The sequence below is a fragment of the Malaya genurostris genome, chromosome 1 (genome assembly GCF_030247185.1).
Source record: "Malaya genurostris strain Urasoe2022 chromosome 1, Malgen_1.1, whole genome shotgun sequence".
Taxonomy (NCBI): Eukaryota; Metazoa; Arthropoda; class Insecta; order Diptera; family Culicidae; genus Malaya; species Malaya genurostris.
Window position 1 is genome coordinate 34567012 of NC_080570.1, and position 20159 is coordinate 34587170.

The 20159-nt window shown below is 36.1% G+C and overlaps 1 protein-coding gene across 1 annotated transcript; it reads left to right on the top strand.

Moving 5' to 3' along the window:
• The first annotated feature begins 375 nt into the window (after positions 1-375).
• LOC131433906 (uncharacterized) lies at positions 376-1840 on the top strand. Its single transcript, XM_058600547.1, has 2 exons — positions 376-1604; positions 1658-1840. Exon 1 carries the CDS (start codon positions 476-478, stop codon positions 1559-1561), a length of 1086 nt encoding a protein of 361 aa, XP_058456530.1. The 5' UTR covers positions 376-475; the 3' UTR covers positions 1562-1604; positions 1658-1840.
• The last annotated feature ends 18319 nt before the right edge of the window (positions 1841-20159 follow it).

Genomic DNA, 20159 nt, shown 5'->3' on the forward strand with positions numbered 1-20159 from the left:
AGCGGTCAAAAGATTCCAGAAGAAAGCATATACAGGTCGTCTAACTAGCGAGGAACTTCGTCTGGCAGAAAATCAACTATTTAAGCAAGTTCAAAGACAGTCGTACCCAGATGAATATATAATTCTATCGGAAAATCCTTTAAGATCCAAAAAACGAACAATTCCTGCGTCGAGTGTGATATATAAGGACTCCCCCTTTATCGACGATAATGGTATAATGAGAATGTTCAGTCGCATTGGAGCGGCACCTCACGCCTCGTTTGACACAAAATATCCAATTATCCTACCGAGGACACATCCGCTGACTCTCCTTCTCGCAGAGAGTTACCATATTCGTTTTTTGCACGGTAACAATGAAACAGTTTTCAATGAGATGCGACAACGTTTTCGTATTTCACGTTTACGTGGAATTATCAAAGATGTATCAAAACACTGTCAATATTGTCGTATTTATAAAACAGTGCCACGTTCCCCAATGATGGGTCCTTTGCCAGAAGTCAGGTTAACACCGTTTATCAGACCTTTTTCGCACACCGGGGTGGATTATTTTGGTCCGATCTTGGTGAAACAAGGCCGAAGTCTAGCGAAACGATGGATAGCATTATTTACCTGCCTCACAGTGAGGGCCGTCCACCTAGAAATCGTACACTCACTGTCAACTGAATCTTGTGTGATGGCGATAAGAAGATTTGTGGCACGCAGGGGCGCACCGGCCACTTTGTATTCAGATAACGGCACTAACTTCACCGGTGCAGCTCGTGTGTTGGCAAAACAAATACGCGGGATAAATGAAGAATGTGCTGACATATTCACGAACGCGAATACTTCATGGAAGTTCAACCCACCTATGGCGCCTCATATGGGAGGGCCATGGGAGAGAATGGTCAGGTCGATCAAAACGGCCATGACGTCGATCGCAGATCATCCTCACCATCCCAGTGATGAAGTTCTCGAAACAATAGCCCTAGAAGCTGAAGCAATAGTGAATTCTCGACCTCTTACTTATCTACCAATTGATTCCTGTGAACAAGAAGCCTTGACACCGAACCACTTCATTCTGTATGGTTCGCATGGAATTACACAACCGCCAAAGCAACTTTCAGTAAGCGGTTCCGTATTAAGAGACAGCTGGAAACTTTCCCAACATCTGATTGACCAGTTCTGGAAAAGGTGGATTCGTGAATATTTGCCAACCTTAACCAGGCGCACCAAATGGTTTCAGCCGAGCAAGCCTTTGAAACCTGGGGATATAGTGGTCGTCGTAGAGCAACAAAAACGAAACGGTTGGTTGAGAGGACGAATCATCGACGTATTTCATGGAAGGGATGGACAGGTTCGAAGGGCGGTTGTTCAAACGTCTCACGGACAGTTAACAAGACCTGCAGTCAAACTGGCTCTGCTAGATGTTGGTGGAGATCAAAATCAGTCGAATGCGTTGCCGCCACCGGAAATACACGGGCGGGGGATTGTTGACAAAACCACTGGGCAACCATCTGACAGCAGTGATGTGAATTCCGGTTGCGCACCGATAACAAGAAGAAGAACTGTCATTAAACATTGAGATAGTGAAGAGAGATCGTATCCACGTTTTTCGCTGATTTAAAGTATAGTTTTAGTTAAATATTTCTTATCCTTATAAGGATTTATTTAATTATAGGTATAATTCGGTTATTGTATCGTTGAATTGAAGTTTCGGATTATAAGAGGGTTGAAGCACTTATAGTAAGTAGGTTAAATATGAATCTTTGTTTAACATAACCGAATCGAATTACATTACAGTTTTGAAGCTGTGCAGTCAACTGCTATCAGAAGGTGATTTTCCTCTTCCGAAACTAACCGTTCCAACAGTAATGATACAAACAAACTCGAAACAGTTTATGAAATTATCAACAAAATGTCTGAAAATAACAGCTTATTTTATAATTTATAGAAGTTAATCGTTTGGTTCAAATAATATTTCCGAGTAGATTTCATAATTAATGACGAGTTACCTAAGATGATATTTAAGCTATAAGAGAATATGTTTTAATAAATTCAAAACGTTGTGACTATGTTAGAATTAATTTAGGATATGAATGTTATGTAAAAGTGATGCTACGGCGAAGAAAAACTTATGTAAACTGCCTTAAGAAATAAACGTATTTATGGGAAAAAAAAAAAATTGTTAATCCACTTTTAGGACCAATTTCGGACCAGCTCGTGATTGGTTGAAATTGACATAAGCAAGTACAAGTTGTTGAAATCAATATTACTACAGGGTGGTAGAAAAAGTGTTGTCAGAATCTTCGGTAGTGTAGATTGATATTGGATATTTTATTTTTCGGGTCATCTTTTCAAAATTATTAATTTCAATAGGATTTAAGTTCAATTTGTTTTTAAGTCCTGTCAATGCGGGAAGTATACGAGTACATTTAACAATCACTGGATAATACAAAGAGAAAGCCTGAAATCACGAAGTGTGATATGGACGAGAATATTGATTATGTTGGTTGAGAATAGCACAGAATCTTTGGATACTTCTGTATGTTATTATTTTTCTCAAATAGAATATGTCGAATACTTTAGTTAACAAAGCTGCAAAAAGTAATTACCCAAAATTGAGTGTTTTAGAAAAAATTTATTAAGCTGTTTCAACTAAACGTTTTCTTCAAAACAAACATCTGATCAAAATGAATCCAGAGCTATATTTTTGACCGATATAACATTTGTCTAAGTGTTTTCAAATGATAAATAATTGCATGTTATAAGGGGAGAAAGTTTTCAGAATGAATAATTATCTCTACTGGCAACAGTGATCTCGAGGCATTTATTATTTACAGAAGGGAGCAACCGGAATAAGAAGAGAAATATTTTTCTGGAAAAAGAAGCCAGTTGTCTGGTCCTGTCCTAGATATTGAACGAAAAGTTAATGTCATCATAGTTACTCCCATACACGACGTAAAATACACTGGTGGCGTTATAAGACAGTTTTGGTTGTGTTGGTAATTTCTCACGAAATCAAGTATGGCGCGCCGGGATTCAAGCATGTAAACATAAAGGAACGACCATTCCAGATCGGGATTTAACTTCTAAGTTACTCCCGTTGTCCGCAGCCTGGCGAATCTTTGGCACTAATTGAAAATCTGGACATTTTTTCTTCAAGGGCTCGCAAGGTAACGTCGAAATATAGAAAATTTTACACACATTCGATTCTGTTCATTTCGTTGGAGGAAGGATTTGGCGGATCGCACTGTGGTATCTATTACAGTTATTATGGATAATGGAGTGATTGTGCTGTGGGTGGCATTTCAAATGCAGGTGATGAAAACGATCGAAACATCACGGAACAAAACACCGCATTTTACTGTCAATATTTTCGCAAACAGAATCAACTCTGAATATTTTAATAAAAGCAACTCCCGGAACGTCATTTGTTTATGTTTTTTCTTCTTCGCGTCTCTCTGTTATTCCAAAATAAAATGACAACCGCACTAACACATAGAAAAACGTGATCACCAGGTATTTTACATCGTCACTCCCATAGTTATATATTACAGCTTGTGCAACTTGTTTTTGCAACTCCAGCACACGGACTCACCAAAATAATACCTACAGTGCGTATCACAAAAGTCGGGTCCTCTAAGATGAATGACTATACTGTATTGTTGTTTAATTCAACTAGAAGATTGAAACTGATAAAAAAAACAAAACGTGGAGCATTTCTTTTCGAAATATTAATGTTATGTTAATGTTTCCTGTTATTTAGATAATATATGTCATTACGTTGGGTGAACCATTTTCTATTCAACTCACTGTTACCATCGATGCCATATTGGAACATATTAAAGCAAAATTCATTTCGAGATTTTTCTGGTTTAATTACACATTAGTTTGATCAAAATCGTCTGAAAATTTTAGGAATGTTTGAATACACGTATTTAAAACACCATTCCGATGATTCTCATTCAAAGTAATAGACAGTTATTTTCCCAGTAATTTTTGCACAATCATTAAAAACGCGTTTATTCAAAGGCGCTTGAAAATTTCGGCCGTACGAATACATGTTTCACCATAAAAATGCAGTTCGTTGTCGATTTTTCATTTTCGAAAACACAAAAGATTAATTCTACAATATGTAGCATTATCATTTTTCATGTGCCGATTATTTCACAAGATCCATGTTTGTGTTGAGAGCAGTTGTATTGAAAATCAAATGTGAAACTTATTTATTGGAAATTATGGTTGTTATGTTTTTGTAAATGTCAGTACGTAGTAGATTGCACGAGTTTCACAATTGTTTTTTACGCTGATTTTATTACTGCCTTTTTGATGGGATCGACGCATGAATTTTTGTATCAGTTGCACAATCGTTGTGAATAAATGTTCGTAATAACGGATGAACTTGAAAGTATGTTGCACAACACAGAAAAATTGCGCTTTTTCCATAACACAACAGTTACTAGAATAGTGATATAAACTAACTTGATAAATTGCACAATCAGTGGAAATATACAGGACAGCAACTTAACATGCTACTTGGGTACCGTCTAGAGGCCAAAAGCGTAAAGATCTGGTGAGATCTGACAAAATCTGATAAATTTATAAACCCTTGCAAAAGATCTGGTTTGTTATGTCGTTTTCGCCTGAAAAAACTGCAACTGATCCAGGGTAGTTTCATCAAACAACCCCTTTTCACGAAACTGTGTTGATTTCGCACTTAGCAACGGGGGTTTGAGCAAACCTGATATAAAAACCAGGTTCGAAACTGACTCGATTTTCAGTTCAACAACGTTGAAACTAGGTTCAAAACTGGCTTCAACCAAACGGCTTGACAGCAGTTAGAGTGGAAACTGGGTTAGGTTTGACATCAACGAGAAAAATCTGGCATTTGCCAGATAAATCTGAAATAATGGCAACGCTGGTTGCGGTTCAATTATTATTTGAAACAAAACAACAAGCGTCGAATCGCTACATTCGTCGTCGTCAAATAAAAAATAGAATTACTAACATGCAACACGGATTTTTCAAAGGACGTCCCACTACTACTAATTTACCTGAATTCGTCCATTATACCCTGACCGCTATGGGCAAGGGAAATTACATTGAAGCTCTTTATTCAGATTTCAGCAAAGCATTCGATCGTGTTGACATACCCATGCTTATGTTCAAATTACAGAAATTGGGAATCTTACCAGGTCTTCTTAAATGGTTGGAATCTTATCTAACAAATCGTCAACAAATTGTAAAATTTCAGGGTAGAAAGTCGAGCCCCATTCTCGTCAGTTCCGGGGTCCCCCAGGGATCTCATTTAGGTCCTCTTTTATTTATCTTGTTTGTTAACGACATTTTCTTTGTATTAAAACAAAAATAAAAAATCTAATATACGCAGACGATATAAAACTATTTTTAGAAATAGAGAAAAGTGAGGATGCCAAGGTTTATCAAGAAGAAATTCTTGCTTTTTATACATGGTGTAACAAAAGTCTTCTTCAACTAAATGTGAAAAAATGCAGTAGAATAACATTCAGTAAAAAACGAAATACACCTGACTTGATACCTACTCTTGGAAGTCAACCAGTTCAAAAATGCGAAAGAATTAGGGGACTTAGGAATAATACTAGATTCTAAAATGACTTTTGTTGACCATTATAATACAATCATAAACAGAACCAATAACATGCTAGGATTCATAAAACGATTTTGTTACTGTTTTCACGATCTGTATACAGTTAAAACATTATACATTACCTATGTTCGGTCAGTACTAGAATACTGTAGCTTAGTTTGGTCACCTTACTTAATCACATGCGGGAAGATCGAATTGAATCGGTTCAAAAACAATTTTTGTTATTTGCACTTCGTAAATTAGGATAGACAAGACTTCCTCTTCCGTCCTATAAAGCCCGCTGTATGCTGATCAGTATTCAAACATTGAAAGAACGCAGAGAATTTTCCATGGTCTCATTTGTAAATGACATTCCAGTCAATTCCTGTCCAAACGAAATTTTTACATACCATCTCGGCCTTTAAAAAATCGAAATATTTTTATTACAAACCACCAGCGAACAAACTATGCAAAAAATTGGCCAATAAACCAATTGATGACATTCAGAAGCTGTCGATTTCACTATGTCAAAAAACAAACTAAAACAATATTTTAGTTCTATTCGGTAAGCTAATTATTATTATTTAACTCATACTGAATTATACATTATTTAGTGATCTATTTAGAACAGTTTACTAATTTAGGACGATTATTGTAATTATCCTTATGGTCTACTTTTGATTGACGACAAATAAATGAACAAATAAAAATTGTAATTGAATCGTGGATATCTCTCTTTGTACTTAACCCAACAACATAATTTTTTCGCCATGCTATTGTCTTTCAAACGCAAAACTCTTATCTACTCCGCGCCTTCTATGTTTCACTTTATGGACCAAGAAAACGATGATGTTAGCAAATTATCACATAGAGCAATATAGGAATCGAGTATTAAATGCGGAAATAGTTACTAACATAGTATTTTTTTCTTGAACAAACCTACGGAATGGGTAAACTTTTGCATTCATTCAACCTTTGCATTAAAAATAAACCTTTAATTTCTTCAATACTAAACTATACTTAAATAAAGCTTGCTTCAGATATAATTGGAACAAAGACAATTGCCTGTATTTCAGTTATTTATTATTGAATTCAAGATCCTTTTTTTATACAAATGTAGCGTTTTATTCATACTTTTAAGAAAAAATACGGATAACATTATTCGTCACGGTTCCGAAGGAATTCTCGAATTTTTCCTGTAACACGGCTCGTTAGGCGGCGCACAACTTCTTCATCCATCGTTTTAGCTATCTTATTCCACCAGGCCGTCATCTGATTGAGGTCTTTGACAACCTTTCCCTTTGCTTCGAGTCTTCTCTTCATGATTGCCCAGTACAAACTGGACCCCTTTCTCTGCATACCATTCTTGAACGACTTTGCTGTAATGACAGCTTGCCAAATCTGGCCATAACATTACGGGATGGTCGTGAGATCGAATGAACGGCAAAATTCGTTTTAGGAGACACTCTTTTTGGTATAGATCCGATGTCATTATCTAATTTGTAACGAAAACTTTCGTTTTTTTGCCACAGCTGTAAATTTCCTTCCAAATCATAAATTTTCTTGCAAATTTGTCGGCAAAAACAAATTTAAATTTGGCTGGAACATCCCCCCGTTGCCAAGTGAAGTCAGCCTTGACATAGGCTTCATCGTCCATCTGTTTTATGGTCCGATTTGGCTGTTTGCTAGCTCGATACGACTTGATTCCTTCCCGGAGTCGAGTTCTCCTCACGGTACTTGGGCAGCACCGAATTTTCTGGCCAAATCACGGTCCGACAGATTAGGATTCCTCTTAATCGTCTTCAAAATCTTATCACGCAGTTTCCGGTCGACAGTTCCGCTTCGACGATTGGCTTGAGGCTTTCGAATCGTCGTCAATTTTTTCTTATACCGTTTGATAACGCGCCATACGGTATTTCTGGGCAATTTCAGCTGTTTAGCTAGCCTAGATGCAGACCACAATGGATGTACTAAAAAACTGTGCACAATTTTTCCCTTTTTTCGGCTTCCATGTTGATTGTTTACAAAGTACAGTCGATTTGCGGAATGTCAAAAATCATACGTGAAGCTGTCAAAATTTCCGACACGTGGGCGCCAAGAACTTCCAAATCCGTCCACCAGGAGCGCCACAATATGAGCAAAAGTTTGTTCCAGTTCTAAATGAAGCAAGCTTTATGATGCTAAGTGAGGTTAAGTCATCAATTTTCGTAATCGAAATTAAAGGTTTAAACAACTACTTGGGTGGAATAAACGGCCAGACCAACTGTTTCAGAGCAGTGCCAACAAGTAGAGTCAATATTATCAATCTTTAGATCATTCTGAAAGCAAAAAACTTTGATTTATTCTTAAGCGGAACATTTAAAATATTGGTTGAAATTCCAATTGATAGAAATCAATGTTTGTTTTCCCTAATTACAACAGAATACACTTTGATTATTCGAATTTCAACTACAAAGAAACAAAAATTCACTGGAGAATAAATATTTTGACAACATTCATCGTTTGTACAACAGCACAATCTGCATGTCGTTAGAAGTCCAATTTTAAATCGCAATTTATGATAAAATTTTCAGTAGTTCGAAATAACCGCAAATAATTGAAAATTATACTTTTCTAAAATGTTTGTTATCAACGAATATTAAAGAGAGAAAAACTCATGATGCCTTATTGTCTTTCTCGTGCCCAGACGACGGTTTTGATGCAGTTTCATCCATTCTAGCATGTGCAGCGGACTTTCAATGTCAGATAATTAATTATTAAAGAACTTTTTTATCTCTTCTTTTCATTGAAATTATTGTTATTCAAACCGTTGTATACTTCTGCAAACGAACAATGTTTACTCCCTTTTGCCCTGTCTTATTAATTTGTGTGCGGGTGTGTTAATAAATGTGTCGTGAATTCGTCGTACTTTAGTTTAGGTGCACCGTTACAATTCCGGAAGTAAAGAAATGAAACCATGCAACAGTTCACACAAAATATCAACTTAGGAGAACGATTTTAGATATTCAGAAACGTTAGTTTCATTCGTATTCACGTCATCCAGTTATGTCTCTGATATTACCCACCCACTTTTTTGATGTATTGTATGGAACATTGTATTCTTGAGTTTATCGTTGGTCTAGACCAGGGGTTCCAAAACTATTCCAAACCCAAGGGGTCTATATTGACCACTTTGGGAACCCATGGTCTAGACACACTTTATTCGTAACACATTTGCAGTACCTGATGGATGGCTAGCGAATTCTCTCTTATTGTCGATATAGGATCTCAACGCTTTAAATCTATCATAACTGACATTGATCGAAGAAGTAACGTCGTTATTAAGAAGCAAACAGTCCAACTAACTCTGCAATCCAACAGCTTTATTGTTTAAGATATATCTCCACATGTTTGCATACATTTTCTTACAAAAAAAATGAAATACGATACTCGAAAGTCGATTATGAACATGTTTATTATCTTTTCACAACCCATCTCATCTTACCTTTTTATGAACGATGGGATGCTAAGTTTGCTTCTTCAGACCCAATTTCCCACGAAACAGTTAAATATTTGATTTGCTCATTCTCAAGTATGACACTGACGATTCCGTATAATGCTTTCGGGTGAAAGATTATAAAACTTCACCTCCAACAACCGGTTTGGCACTCATCCTTAACCTTTAATATTCATTTTACCGACATAAACTCCAACGAAATTCAGGTGAAAATGTGGAAAATCGAAAAGTTTCACGGAACCGACTGAACACGATTCACGCATTCGAAAATGGACCGAAATCTTCGTTGAACCTTTTTCAAAGATGGCCGATTCTGCACTATTTTCCCCATGCACCTTAAGCTGCCTCGCAAAACGAACCGCCTGCCCGGCAAACTTTTCCGCACTTTATTACGTAGCTTTATCTGCAGGTACAGTTTCCAGTTACTAATAAGAAAATTGCGAAAATTTAAATAAAAGTTTCACGGTGCCGACTCAAACAAACAGGGGCCAAGCAGTCCTCGGTGCCTTCGCAAAGGGGATTATTCGTTTCCATTTTCGTCCATTGCTTCGGAGCAATCTGCATGGCGAGGCAGATACGCAACATGATTTCCTCATCAACTGTGCTATGGTTTTAAATTACTACTCGGTGCGCCATTTCCCCATTGCCATCCGATCGATTCTATTTAAAGGCTAACTTTTTCATTTTTTTTTCCTCCTTGCAATCCGCTAAAGATTTAAGCCGAACAGGAAAAACGATTTCGACCCTTTCTAGCAACCAGGAAATTTTTCCGTCTCTCATCACAACGAATGACACCGGCGGCGATGGGGAGGGGGGAAATTGTGATCCCAAGGAAACATAAAACCTTCTTTTTTGTGCTCCTTCGTACATACCCACTTTGTCAAGATCCTTGAGAGAAATTGAATTGGAACAAGTGTGGAATGCTATTTCGAGGCAATGATGGATGCAATGTGCTTAGGATTATTTCAGTCTGGTACTTTCTACTATATTGTTATCGATGTAAGCTACATGGACCCACTAGCAATGTTGTTGCATTGCGGTTTGCGTATCTGTGTGTGTGTGTGTTTGTATTCACTAAGAGCTTGCCCTGGACACAGTTCTCCCCAAAATTTCAAGCCTTCTTTAAAAAAAATATTAGCAATCAACCATGCGTTATCACTGAAGCTCTATTAGAAGGAAACGCATGATGCTTAGTTCTAGTAGTTTATGCAAACCCTAGGACAAGATGAGACAACTGGTTTCCGACAACTCTCGATGAACATTGGAAATGGTCCCAGGTGCAAAAGACAGTTTCTCTTTCATTACTTTCTCGGCATATTCTAGTAATTTTCAATTATTTCTACAGTGCGTATCGATAATTGATTGTTTAAGTTATTATTCTTTGTCAAGTAATAGATGGAAGAATTGCCGATGAGACCGTAATACTCGAGAAAGAAATCGAACAAAGAGAAACTGTCATTTGCACTTGAGACTTTTTCTAGTGTTCGTCTTCAATTGAAGACAAACACGAGAAAATGTCCTAAGTGCAAATGTGAGTTTCTCTTTGTTTACTTTCTCTTTCACTATCGGCAATCCCTCTCTTTCTTCTCTCCCTATCGGCAATCCCTCTCTCTAACTCTTTACCTGGAATAACATAAAAGACGTCACACTTTTTTTGACGATTTTTTACTCCCCCTCCCCTCTTTGTCACAAATTGTCACAGAAGCAAAGACCCCTCACCCCCCCTATGTCACATGTCACGAATTCAAAATAAACAAAATTCATCTCAATACATTCTCAATATGTATGACAAACCATACAAATATGAGGGAAAAATCGATTTATTACATGCTGTCATTAGATTACAAAATATCCCTAAAACTACAAAATCATCGGAATTCTATTATTAATATCAATTATATAAATTAACAAAAGTATTTGGTTGGAATTGATGAAACATTTAAATCATATGTTTTATTCCTCCTAAGGGTACACAGATTTATTATTGTTTTAGGTAAAGAATAATATTTCCTTAGTGTAGCATACAGGGCTGAGAAAATAAAGACCAAAACCTCATCAAAACGAGATCACTGACGGAGAATCTTTTCATTATCAGTTGACCAGTGAATTTTAAATCACATCGATCAATATCGGTACTGATCTTCCGTCACACAATGGGTAGTGATTTTGAGCTAAAGCGATTCTTGATTTAAGTAAGTTCAATCATTGGATGATTCGATATGCTTTGATGTTGGTGGAGGAAGATCACATATGATCAAGATAAGACATGACATGATCTACGTCTAAAATCGTTGATCTCCCGCCCTTTTTCAAATGGAGTACAATTGAATAAACTGCGTCAGAATCAGATAAGAGAAATTCTTATGATATACTATTATCAATGCTAGAAAATCAAATTACTGAAAAAATTGTCAGTGCATAACTTAAGTTAAACCGTTTGAAGGCATCTTTTTCTTGTTTACTCATATTTGGCAAAATTTATTAATTTCGCTAATTTACTCGCTCCTCCGTGCACTTTTGCTGATCACAACAGAAATGATTTCCTGCATCACTCATTTCCGAATTTACAAGAAGAAGCTTTTACATCAACAAATACACGTTTTCCTATAGAATGTAAACGTTTATTGTGGAGATTTTTTCAGGAAATAGGGCAAAGCAGTAATATAATTAGGTATTTCAAAAATGCGCTCATTGAAAATATTGGATGTCACATCCCAAAAACCTGCTCCCCTCCCCCCTGTCACAAAAGGTCACGTTTTATGAAACACCCCCCTCCCCCTTGCGGCGTGACGTCTTTTATGGACAGCCCCCTATCTGTACCTTAGAAATTATTGGAAAATTGCAGAAATATGCCGTAATAATTGAATTTTTTATGTTCATCGAGAACTGACTGTGTGCTCTTAGGGTCGTTGTCAGCCATTTGTCAGAATTATTTTATTGCATCATTCAAATAATTATACCCGTCATTCGTTCGTCATTGCAGAATGATTCGTTCTATTTTTTCAAATACAAAATCATAGAAACTTTTTTACATTTTAGGAGTTTTTTTCAAATTTGGCGAGGGTTCTACCATGAATGTGAAATCGATTATTTTGATTTTGAATTAATTTTACCACTTTTTTAAATCATGATCAGAGATGCCAGGTAAAAATTTCAAATATCTGCAGACAGGGTCTGTAAATCTGAAAAAAAATCTGCAGTCAGCAAGTATGTTTTGCTGGCAGCAATTTCTGTAGGAAGTATGACACGCAAAACTGACTTGGCGAGCAAAAAAAAAAAAAAGATCGCGGAAATTTCAAAAGTCTGCAAAATGTCTGCAGCACTATACCCCAAATCTGCAGATTTACAGACAAATCTGCAGGCATATCTGATCATGATCCCAATGTTCCAGATTCATCTGGTATTTCTCATTCCGTTATACACGTTCGTTCAATGTTACTCTAAAGTGAGTACAATTTCACTCACTTTCTTTAAAAGATGAACTACTCTATGGTAAGTGAAGCTTGTTTACTCACTTTTGAGCAAATATGGTATTTGTCAAATTCTGAGTAACATTTACTCAGTGCTACAAATGGTAAAATTTGCTCAAGTGAGTAAATATGACTCAATATCATTCGAATTGAATAAGGGATTCGAATAAGGAATTCTTTGCTTTAAACAAATACTGACTTACTTCTATCCATCGAATGAAGGAAGCCGCTACCTGTTCATCGGTCATTGGAAAGGATCCGTCTGCCTTCCTACGTTTTCCACATACTGGCATTATGCTATATGCAGTGTTGGTGATTGCCAAAAATTTAACAGAAGCTGCTATATTGCTATATATATTGTATACAACATTTTCAATCCGGTAGAAGATGCTACAAGAACTCGAGTCTCTCAATGCATGAACCGTGAGAGAATGTTGCTACATTTCTTCGCTCCACTCCATACTCTGAGTATTTAACGCCCTTAAGAAAAATTACAGTCTGATAATGATCGTTGCTGTGTGGAAGTTCCCAAGAGAGAATCGCAAGTTGACAATTATCGCAGAAAATCGAATCGATGATTCAACTTGATGATTCTCGTACTTAGTTGCAATATTTCAAAACCCTTGTGTGGAGCATTCACAGACATTTTCATTGACACAACTTATACAAAGATTATATGCACATAGTTAGAATAAGCGGCAATAGTAAAATGATTCTATCGCAATTATCCACTGTCCATACAGAATCGGATCGCGAAACGAGAATAAGTGACCGTTTGATGCTTCAGAGAGAATCCCCACAGCAGCGTGCTAACCGTTGATTCTCAGCAATGTCATCGAGAGAAATTCGCTCTCGCACTGGTGTCTATTCTATGTTATTCTAGCCATGCCGGGTTTTTGTTGTTGCGATGATATCCGTCTCTCTTTGATGGCACTGATTGAATCGTGTGAAGAGTTGCGAGCGATCGTTCTTTGATACGATAGAAGCCATCCTTGGCTATATGACTGAACACTTTCTTATCGTCTTCAACCTGCGCGAGTTGCAGCATTTTGATAATGTGCCCTTATAATCTGGTTCCGCTTCCGACAAAGGGAAAAGTTCCGCCTTCGACAAAGGGAAAAGTTCAGTGAACGTAAATTTTTACACGTTTTCAAACCTCTGTGAGTAAAACTTGTTGTCGATTTAGAAACCGAGTCAAAGCAACTCATTCTTCTAAATCAATATTACTCACTTTTTGACATTTGACTAAATAAGCAAAAGTGAGTACAAATTACTCACTTGATAGTAACATTGAATGAGCGTGTACACTCTGACAAACCTTTTGACAGATTTTATAGATTTCACCAAATTTTCAAATTTTCTTCCGATGAAATGTCACATTTCTCAGGTTAATTTGAATAAACTCGAAAAAATGGTTCGTCAAATAAGTTAGAAAATAACGAAAATAAATTTCTTTTAAAGACAATGCGCTACAGCATAATTTGAAAGTTTCGCTTAATTTGCGTTAATGTGAAGGTTTCTAGTTGCTATTCATGAAACCTTAATATACTAACGAGACGAAGACGAGGTTTAAAGAAGCAAATGGAACCTATTTTTGTTAATATTGATGATGCCAGGTTTTGCCAGACTTTTTCTTCCGAAAGGACCAGATTTCATTTTTTAACCCTTGGCATTCCTAACTCCAACACTGCGAATACGATACACTCAAAATAATAATCATGTTATAATTACGTGAAAAGTTATGTGAATATTTTCCACCCTACTTTTCACGTAGGTTTTAACAGACTGGCATTTAAAAGCTGTTTAGTGCATAATCCAGTAAAAGTTACGTGTTGCATAGGTAAAATGTAATGTACTGCTCATATCACATTTATCTATCAGTTCATATCAATTTTAGATACCAAAGAATCACTATTTTATATATTGGTTGAAGTCAAAAGGGAGATTTCAGATTTTTATATAAATCTAAAAAATGAAAAATGCCATGAAAAATAAAACATTTATTCTAGAAAATCAGCATAGAATTTTAAATAAAAATAAAAAGCAACTAATAACGTCGTGGGATCTCGAATCGACAAGCCTCCAGAAATCGTTTTGTTGTCACTGCCATCTAACCGAAGCCGAAGTCGAGATCCGAGAACTCCCACAACACTACCGATGCAGGTTGAGGTCCCATTACATGGGTCCAGTGTTTCAAGCTTCATACCGATTTTGAACTCGTTTTTCGGTGGACCAACGGCCTGTTTGAAGTATTCGTCAGGAGCTTACTAAACTAAAACTGGACGATTGGCAAACCATGTACAATTTCTTTTGATTTTCAAAATACCATTCTCTCGCTTCCAACCCGAATAAAAATATTGTAGAAAAACAATACGATTTATTGTCACAAAACTTTCCACAATTGTGCTTTGACCATTGGAAAATATTTCAATGTATTGTTATACATTATTCAATTAATTGTGAACATGGATCTTTTTATAATATAATGTAAAGGTTGTTAAGTATCGCAACAATTCAAATCATAAAATTTTCTCATACATCTTTTCCTGGAAACCGATCAAATGTACAGTTTACATATTGTTTAAAGCACCACGTGTACAATAAATTCAATTATGAATCGTTGAAACAATATATTGAATCGTTGGAAACGAAAAAAAATATCAAGATACAATAAAATGTATTGTAACCCATAGATCTTATTGTGAATCAATGGTTTATGCTGTCAAATCAATGGTTTTTTTACGGGAAGGCCGTGAATCATCTCGCGAATTATTTTAACGTTTAGTTGAAATTTGACAGTTGAGCAGTTATTTTTTGTCTAGTAGTTGAATTGAACAAAAACTGAGGCCCATTTTAAAGTTCGACAGATGGTAAGTTATCTGGGTTTATTTGGTACTGGAAAAAATATATCAAGTGGTATAATAATTGCAGAGAACATGAAAAGAACTCCTCTGAGCGAAACTTACGTTGCTCGACAGTGTATTGTAGCCACAGACTAACAGACATGACAGTATGAGTAAATTCTTATAAAAAATAATTTTTCGTGATGCACTAGCTCCACCTATATTGTACTGCGCGAACTATTTACTATCTGTACACCCCTTGTGTTATGTAAAAGTTTTTTTACTAGTTGGTTTCCCCTCGTTTGTCAACACCGATCAGCTGCTTGCAGGGATGCCTGATTTCATCAAAATATTTGAAAATAAATCGTCACAATAAATTATTGGATTACGTTGATAATATATTTAACTTTTTCGCGATGTTGGAAGGTAACCATTTATTTGACTCAACGTTGTTCATCTAGACTATTTTTTATTGTGTCGGTAGTTTTCACCGGAAATTAAGTGGCGGCAGACCAGAAGCAAGTAAATATTGTAACAAAACGGGTTCGATTTTGTCTTGCGTTGGAGGATGAGAAATAGGCACAATTATGTATATAGTTTTGGCCATATGTATTAAATCTGTATCCTGCATGAAATTCGCATGGACGTATACAAATCAATATATTACAGGTAATTCTGTATGAATGGCAACTCTGTTGGTGAATGAAAAAAATAAACACAGTCTAGATGACAGACAGGATGTTTTTGATAGGGTAACGTGGCGCCATCATGACACATGTGAGTACTGTCCCAAATAAAGGAATATTCGAAAAGACCGTTCAAATGATTGAAGAATCTAATTTGAGTGTCCTGTCTGTTAGTCTGTGTTGTAGCTTTCTATTTTTTGACTGAAATATAAAAAAGAGGTTATACGTAAGTCATTTTTACTAAAGATCTGATGTTAGAATTTTTTTTCAAGATTTTTTCAGTGTCCGAAAATAACTATCGAACTGTCAAAAATAACCACGCTTCCGATCAAGGTTATGTTTCACAACGACAAAATAACTACTCTACTGTAAAATTTTAGCTAACATTTAAACTAATTCGCCCATGAAGCATTTTCAAAATTTTAGCCACTTATGGGTATTATTCTACCCATTTGTTTCGTTGACCAACAATATGAATGTGGGGGGATTTCACTGAGTTTTACATGTCAAAAAGTACACCACTTTTGACAGCTCGTATTGAAATCGAAAATGAGTATTTTATTTTATCCGTGTAAATTGATTTTCGAGCACAGATGCCAGATATTTTCATTAAAAATCTGTATTACCATAAATTTAAAAAATCTGAATTTACCTGTATTCACTAAGTATTTACTAATATATCGAAATTGTGACAACGAAATAATTGTTTTTTGTTGTTCTCATATAAAAAAAAACTATACATTTGTTGTGAAAACCGACTTATAGTCTCATAGCTTTCTATTACACTCTCAATTTCCTCAAAAATTAACCGAATTTTATAATCTAAGAGACAAATAAAAGGTCAAATAATTCTTTATAAAGTTCTAGGATTCTATCCGGATCCGGAATTACAGCGCGATAAGTGAGAACTTGTCAATTTCATGAGCATACCATTTCCACGATGGCAAAAAGATGTGCAAATTTGTGTAAAACTGACTGGACAACTCTTCAAGTTACAATTCAAACGTTGACGAAAAATTAGGCCAACGATTGAATAACAACTATGAAGGTTTTATTGTGCATTTGGTGGGACTGGAATTAGATAATTTATTTTTAATTTCTTTCCATGTAACCAAAACATTGAAATCGAATCTCTTCCGTTAACAATAGCTAGCGATTGACCAGACACGTCCAAAATTGACTAACATTATAAATCAGGACAACGCCGGGCCGCATTGGTCTGTAATCAGTCGTCCGAAAATTGGAATAGAGATAATAGAGTTTCGAGTATTTGAACGTGAAACCGGTCCATCTTGCCAATATAGTGCATTGCAAATTGCCATAAGAGATAACTCAATTACCATCCTTTCTTGCGATTTGCAACTTTTGATCAATTACTCTCGTGTTTTGTTTTGCATTTTAAACATGCAATGTGGCATCGATATTGAAGGTTCTATAATTTCACTTGCTGGAATAGAAGTATCAAAAACAATCGAAAGAAAAACCAATACAAAGCGCCAAAATTAGTTTGCCTTTCATTTCAAAGTCAGTCATTCGAATCATAATTCGAGTTCAACAAAGTTTGTCCAATTGTGAAAGAAAATGATAAAAAGTTTCTATTGAATGACTGTTAATTTCAATTTGGCCAATTGGTCTCGCACACTCTTCGAAAACACTTCAGCGGTGAGGAAATTTCGGAGATCCAGAAAAAAACAACACTGAACCAAAACCATAGAATTAATTGTTGAAACGTTCAGTTGAAACAAAAAGATTTTTTTTTCTTTTGTTTATTCGGTCCATTTTCAACCGGTATGTATTCGCTTCGAACCGCCACCCATGCCCATTCGTCCGCTGTCGGATTTCAGAGTCCTAATAAGTTTTCCAGAACAAATCGGCAGCCGGCATTGCCTTCCTAAAAGAAACGTAAAAGCTCTCGGTACTACATACTTTGCCGAATGGGAAAAGTTGTGCATTGGCTTCTTTCCCTTGCCGTCGGTTTTCCATGTATGGTATCGTGCTGCACGTTCTCTGCCCTATTCTGACTTTTTTGATTGAACAATAACCGGTATCGAATGCTGGCGTTTAAAAGTTCAGTGCGCCAAAGTTTTCGTTAGTTACCGAAGCCAGGGGATCATTCGGTTGGAGAGCGGCGGTTATCATTGGAAAGCTAGAAATGATGTTCAAGTTTCGTGTATTTTTTTCTGGAAAAGTATAAACCGTCTATTGAATGATAATTCGATATCATCATTTGCTGTCTAAAGCACATCTAAATTGATTGTAAGGTAGAAAAAAAAATTAAATTCACATACATTTATTGTTGAGATCGAAATTATAAAAAAGTACTGGTGCTTCTCTTTCTATTCTTCAGGACACCAATCGGTAGCAATCAAGAGAAGTCCTACGTCAATACTGAATTCAAAAAATGGAAATGTATTCTGGAACTGCGATCGGAACCTGAATTTCGGAATTGAATTCTAAAACTGAAATTGAATTCTTGAACTGAATCCTGGGCCTGAGACGTTGCACTGAATACTAAATCTGTATTTTATAATTGAATTATTGCAAACCGAATCGAGCTGCACAGTATGAAAGTGTACTGAATCAAAAGTGTGATCATAACTTAGACTGTTCTGCAGCGATGCCAAATAGTTGTAGTGCCATTTCCGTAGATTGACATTTTCCTCAGAAACTCCAGAGATGCAAATCGAGAAACCACCCTTTTCTAGTCGACAGGTAAACAGTTTTCGTAGTTTTCCGTATGAAAATACCGCTTTCCGTAGATATTATTCCAGTTTCCGTAGATTTTATCGAAAAAATATTCCATTTTCCGTAGATTTTATCAATTCAACATTTTAACAGTTCAACTTAAACCGCTAAGGAAACATAAAGTTGATGCTATTTGCAAAACACTTATTAATGGGCACCGAAGTTTAAGTTTGCACTAAGCAGTTCGTTTTGAACTGCTCTGCACTGACGAGTCTAAGACGAAACGTGGAAAAAGGCAAAATGGTTATGTGGTTAACCTCTAAATGACAATCATATGGTTCTGTTTTAGTTTTATATTGCTTCTTTTATCCTCATTGTAGGCATACCAAGTGCCAACAAATAAAATCTGGTCCTTTCGGGAGAAAAATCCTGTCAAAATCTGGCATCATTTATGTTAACAAAAATAAGATCTATTTGCTTCTTAACATCTCGTCCTTAGTAAAACAAGATCTCGTGGCAGAAGATCTGGTTTGTTAGAGTGTATGTTGAAATGAGAAAAATCTGGAGTATGTCAGATAAATGTGGAGCATTGGCAGCTCTGCCTCGTTGTCAAAATCGTAAACAGGGTTACCAGTTATGCAGATATTCAAGGAAACTCCATAGAAATTTCTATTTTTTTTTTCGATGATTTTCTCAACTTTTTTTTCGGTAACCAGATTTGTGCAAAAAGAAACTGTGTCAAAAGTCAAAGCAATCTGCAATACAGAACTAAATTCTTGACCTAGGTTGAGGAACTGGTTTCTAAACCTCAAATTGACAATCCAATCACAATCCAAAATTCTGAAAATTTCAGAATTCTGATTTCAAATTCTGAAGACCTCTCCAGACTTCTGGAGCAGCATTTAGAACCTAAAATTTTGAATCTGAAACCTAAATCCAGGTTGTGATCAAAATGTGTTTCTGAATCCAGTTCAAAAATTAGAAAATCGCGTTAAATCGAATTGAAATAAAAAATATATGTTTCCACAATCTGTTTAGATGATTTTAGTTTTCTTCTTCAGTGCAATTAACTTTACTTTTGAAACAAGTGAAATTACAGTTTATTTTGCACAGTGTGTACTTTCTTCTCATGGCCTCAGCAATCGCCTAAAATATTGCCGGAAACAATGTTTCTGAGGTAATACCACGCGTTTTTTTAGAACGGCCAATAAGCACCCTGTCAACTTCCACTTTCGAAAGAAATTGCAAGCGAGCTATGAAAGATAGAGTAATAAATTTCACACCAGACGAAAGAGAAAACTTTTCTCTGCCGTTTACTTACTCTCAGCGAGTGCCGAGTCATTCGAAATTACTCTTCAAAGTGAATGTTGATGGATGGCTTATTGGCCGTTCTAA